Source organism: Rhinopithecus bieti, unplaced genomic scaffold (genome assembly GCF_001698545.2).
Source record: "Rhinopithecus bieti isolate Rb0 unplaced genomic scaffold, ASM169854v2 scaffold_15296, whole genome shotgun sequence".
NCBI lineage: Eukaryota > Metazoa > Chordata > Mammalia > Primates > Cercopithecidae > Rhinopithecus > Rhinopithecus bieti.
The window spans coordinates 1066090-1071877 of record NW_016809075.1 but is presented as its reverse complement, the minus strand read 5'-3'; the positions used below and the strand labels follow the sequence as shown (position 1 = coordinate 1071877).

General features: G+C 38.0%; 1 protein-coding gene across 1 annotated transcript in view; it reads right to left on the bottom strand.

The window, feature by feature from the left end:
* The window catches only part of DARS1 (aspartyl-tRNA synthetase 1), a 93033-nt gene that overhangs the window by 39680 nt on the left and 47565 nt on the right, over window positions 1-5788 (bottom strand). The window contains exon 5 of the mRNA XM_017888486.1: window positions 1900-2002. Within this exon, the coding sequence (XP_017743975.1) occupies window positions 1900-2002 (103 nt within the window). The remainder of the gene's footprint in view (window positions 1-1899; window positions 2003-5788) is intronic.

Sequence of the window (5788 nt, the reverse complement as noted above, 5' to 3'; positions counted from 1 at the left end):
CAAAAATTAATTCAAGATGGATTAAAGACTTAAATGTTAGACCTAAAACCATAAAAACCCTAGAAGAAAACCTAGGCAATACCATTCAGGACATAGGCATGGGTAAGGACTTCATGACTAAAACACCAAAAGCAATGGCAACAAAAACCAAAATTCACAAATGGGATCTAATTAAACTGAAGACCTTCTGCACAGTGAAAGAAACTATCATCAGAGTGAACAAGCAACCTACAGAATGGGAGAAAATTTTTACAATCTACCCATCTGACAAAGGGCTAATATCCAGAATGTACAAAGAACTTAAACAAATTTACAAGAAAAAATCAAACCACCCCATCAAAAAGTGGGTGACGGATATGAACAGACACTTCTCAAAAGAAAACATTTATGCAGCCAACATACATATGAAAAAATGCTCATCATCACTGGCCATCAGAGAAGTGCAAATCAAAACCACAATGAGATACCATCTCACACCAGTTAGAATGGCGATCATTAAAAAGTCAGGAAACAACAAGTGCTGGAGAGGATGTGGAGAAGAAATATGAACACTTTTATACTGTTGGTGGGACTGTAAACTAGTTCAACCATTGTGGAAGACAGTGTGGCGATTCCTCAAGGATCTAGAACTAGAAATACCATTTGATCCAGCCATCCCATTACTGGGTATATGCACAAAGGATTATAAATCATGCTACTATAAACACACATGCACACGTATGTTTATTGCAGCACTATTCACAATAGCAAAGACTTGGCTTGGAACCAACCCAAATGTCTACCAATGATAGACTGGATTAATAAAATGTGGCACATATACACCATGGAATACTATGCAGCCATAAAAAAGGATGAGTTCATGTCCTTTGTAGGGACACGTATGAAGCTGGAAACCATCATTCTCAGCAAACTGTTGCAAGGACAGAAAACCAAACACCGCATGTTCTCACTCATAGGTGGGAACTGAACAATGAGAACACTTGGACACAGGGTGGGAAACATCTCACACCAGGGCCTGTCATGGGCTCAGGGGAGGGGAGAGGGATAGCAGTAGGAGAAATACCTAATGTAAATGATGAGTTAATGGCTGCAGCACACCAACATGGCACATGTATACATGTGTAACAAACCTGCACGTTGTGCACATGTATCCTAGAACTTAAAGTATAATTAAAAAAAGGAAAAAGAAAAAATGGAAACTGAATAAATAAATAAAAGTACATCATCAGAAAACTTACAGAAAGATAGGTCCATTGTTATTCACTTATATTGGTGAGTAGTTTTCAGATGTGTTTTATATTTTTCCCTATGTGGCTGTGGTGGACTGTTTGCAAAAATGGCTGCAATACTTCCTCTTGCTCCTGCATGTATATTCCCTTGCAATCATATTGCTTTTCCTCCCATCAAGGGCTAGAATCTATTTCTCTATCCCTTAAATCTAAGTTTTGCTGTGTGACTTTGACCAGTGGAATATTTAGCAGATGTGACACAAGTAGAAGCTTGAAAAGTGTCTATTCTTAGGGTTTCGCTCTCTTGCCTTTGGGAACCCTCCTGGTACCTGAATATCAACATATCTGGGCTAGCCTGCTGGATGAGGAGAGGTCACAGAAAGAGATGCGTCACACTTATCAGTCAGCCCAGCCAATGTCACATGGAGCAGATGAGGTATCTCAGTTGGGTGCGTCACAGAATTGTAAGCAAATAAATGTTTGTTGTTTTAAGTCACTAAGTACTGGGGTGATTTGTTATATAATAAAAGCTAATTGATTCAGTAACTAATTTATAAACCTCAGTATTTTACATTAATTTTAATTAGTAAGAACATATAAATTGGACATGAAAAACCATTAGAACCCAAATCTATTTCTATATGTGATTTTATATTTTGAAAAAAGTTACCTTCTGAACATGTAACTCAACATCTTGCTGTGTACAGCTTCCAATTTTCTGATTCACTTTTCTCACAACACCTTCTACATCCACAATGCTCTCTTTGTTGATGCTGTCAAGAGAAAAAATTCCCAACTTTAATCATCTCATCAGAGGTGTCAGAACTCATTTGGTGTTTCAGCAGTAAAGCTGAATATGTTATACTCTTCTTTAATATAGTAAGCCACTTGAGACAAAGCCAGTCTATTTAACCTACTTAGAATAAGCCATTATGTAGCATACCTTGTGAGATTCCTTGAAGAGATGATTTTTTAGATGCCATAATTTAGTTACCACTTATAAAATACTCTGGACATAAAAGGTAATAAAACCAGTACTGAATTGGGAAAAGTAGTAAAAGTCTTTTAATTATTTATTAAAGAACATTTCCCTCCCTATTTTGAGATTCACTAAGATCAGCATTTCCTATAATGAGAAATACTGGCTTCAATAAATGCAATTACTGGTATGTGACGGAATTAAATAATAGAAGAAGGTCAACTGAAAAGATTTTAAGGTAATAAGAGGACATTAGGGTACTGTTTTGCAATTAAATTCTCACTATCTTTAGTTTCTGAGTATGCTCTGTCATCGGATTTATGACTATTGGATTGTGTACTCCCATTTAAAAGGATGCCTACATGAAGTTTAATATATGATGAGCGTAAAATAAATGCATCTCCTGGGCAGCTCATTTTTATAACAACTTGAATTCTGAACACCAGACACTCAAATTCGAAAATACAAAATTTATAAAGTAGCTTATTAAACACAATGATTATTTTTTAATCACTAGTATATAACTGAGGAAGAAAATGTATAATCCAAAATGGTGATTCCCATACAAAATGTACCCGTTTTACTTTTGTGTATATTATTGCACTGACAAAGTTTATCACAATATAGTTGATGAAAAGGATAAAATTTAATTTTCATGGAAAAATTCTATTCATTCTGATGAGGATTTGGGTCTTTAGTAGTTGTGGTGCAATTAGACATTCCAGAAACCGGACAGTACTTACTTTACACAAGAGAACACCAGAATCCATTTCAATGAAAAAGGATCAAAATGAGGATAATAGGTAAAGAGTAGTTAAGAAAGAAAATTGTTTATTTCACTTGGTTACACTGCCTAGAAATCTGTATGTCTGTTACCAACTAACTTAAAAAAAAAAAAAATCAACAGCATGCATATCTCTTGCACTCTCGTTAAGTCTCCTGCACTGGGGCTATCACCTAATACCTAGCTAAAATCTTGACTACTGAAGAAACTCAGAATTTATTATGGCAAAAGAAGTAGTTGATGAACTAAGGTAAGGCTCTTCTAAGGCTTGAAGGGATCAAGAGGTTCCAGTGGACTGTTATAAGGGCTTTCTAATACTTGCAATCTAGTGTCACTGAATGAATCTATCTTCAATGTGACTGCCACCTACCAGTAAATGTGATAACTGAGTGTATATTCAGGCGTGGTGAGAATTCTATTGCTTATCTCACATGTCTTTACAAGGAAGGTTTTCTCCTTTGTACCAATCAACGTACTGCTTCATCAAGCAACTTGACCTGTCCCAAGTAGAGGTACACTCTGCTACCTTTCTTCTATATCCCTAACCCCTTGGTCCCCTCATCTCACCTCCTTTGACTCCTATTAGAAGGCATTGCTGGCCCTCTGGACCTTCCATTATCAGACAATCTTCTTCAAGCCAACTCAAGTCAAACACATCTACTTTTTTTTTTTTTTTTTTTTTTGAGACAGTCTCATCTCTGTCACCCAGGCTGGAATGCAGTGGCTCTATCTCAGCTCACTGCAACCTCCACCTCCCGGATTCAAGTGATTCTCCTCTCTCAGCCTCCTGAGTAGCTGGGACTACAGGCATGTACCACCATGCCTGGCAAATTTTTATATTTTTAGCAGAGACAGGGTTTCACCATGTTGGCCAGGGTGGTCTCGAACTCCTGACCTCAGGTGATCCACCTGTCTTGGCCTCCCAAAGTGCTGGGATTACAGGTGTGAGCCATCGCACCTGGCCCGAACACATCTACTTTTAAGGATTGCGCATCATGCTAGTATCCTTCTAGAAAGAAGGTGGAATGTAGTCAAAGATACTCTGCCCAGGGCTGGCTGTAGGTCCAATTAAAGCAAACAAAAATTTCCTCTTCTTTCTCATTCGAAAGTACCAGATGACTCTTTTAACTCAGGACCTGAAACCTGGAACTATATCTACTTTTAGTACTTTAATTCAGTAATACTGAGTGCTAAAATATTAGAACAGCTAGTCTAGAAAACAACTACCATTTAGAACATTGTTTCCAGTCCTAAACAACTTACAGAATAACTTCTGAAACCATAAACTATTTCATAAGCTAGGGCCAAAGTTATTATAAATTTCTGCAATTACAAATTGCTCTACCGAATCAATGGGAAAGAAGGCAGGATTAATCAGACACAGAGAACAGTTAATTTTTTTAACCCTTCCAATCTCTGCACTTCTATATGCAGCTGTTAAAAATCATAACCTATTTAGACATTAGTAAAACCATTCCATGATTTTGGACAATTTAGCTCTATTATCTCTACACAGCTACATCTGTATCTACATCTATTTCTATCTTACTGTAGACACGAGTGAATTCAGACGAAAAAGCATTAAGATCAAAAGGTTCCATTTGTGAAAAGGGTCAGACTATCGGAGGGTTTTATGTATATATACAAAATTGAGTCAAAACAAGAGAGATAGGAATACTTCAGTACATTACTGCCAGTAGAAGAATAAAATTCTACTGATTGTAGAAACAGTCTAATTGTATGATTTTAACTGACATTGTATATGAAGATGGCATAATATCTACAGGAGAGGAAAGGAGGGGAGGGGAAGAAAGAGGGGAGGAGAGAGAAGAGTGAGGGTACCACTGCTAGCTTCTTTTCATTATTGGAACCCCAAAATCTTTCTTCAGAAACCTCACACGCTATAGGTGATATGTGACCTTCTGAGGAGCAATGCAAGTGATGGGTCCAGTGTTTATGTATAAATTAACTATTGGAAAAACTCAAATTCATTCTCACTCTTTTAGATAAAAGAAAAAAGCAGGGAAGAAAGGGTAGGCGGAAAGAAGGAAGTTAGTTTAATTATTTTCTTTCCCTCAATGGGTAATCTTGAGCAAATCACACTTTGGAGAGCACTGGGGTAGAGAACAAGAATCATAAACCCTGAGAAATGGTTACTGCAGATGACCTGAAAATCAATGGTGAAGGTATAATTTCTGTATAGGAGACAGGTGAAAAAATACTTAACAGCACACAGCTCCAGTCAAAGAGGTCACCTTCTTGCAAATAAATGATGGAGACATAAATCTAGAGAAAAAGCAGTTTATCTCTTGCTGCTGGGTCCCAGTGTCAGGTTTTGACTCTACAAGTCCTCTTGTGAGTACAGAGAAGAATCACTGGGATCAACTCACTGCAAACTCATCTCCTAGGTTCAAGTGACCCTCCCACCTCAGCCTTCTGAGTAGCTGGGATTACAGGCAGGTGCACCACGCCCAGCTAATTTCTGTATTTTATGTAGAGACAGGGTTTCATCATGTTGCCCAGGCTGGTCTCCAACTCCTGGGCTCAAGTGATTCATCTGCCTTGGCTTCCCAAAGTGGTGGGATTATAGGCGTGAGCCACCATGCCTGGCAAACACACTTTTATTTTATAGCTCAAATGAAAGTGATTTTAGGCCAAGCATAGTGATTTTTAGGCCAGCACTTTTGGGAGGTCGAGGCAGGTGCTTCACCTGAGGTCAGGAGTTTAAGACCAGCCTGGCCAACATGGTGAAACCCCGTCTCTACTAAAAATACAAAAAATTAGCCGGGCATGGGG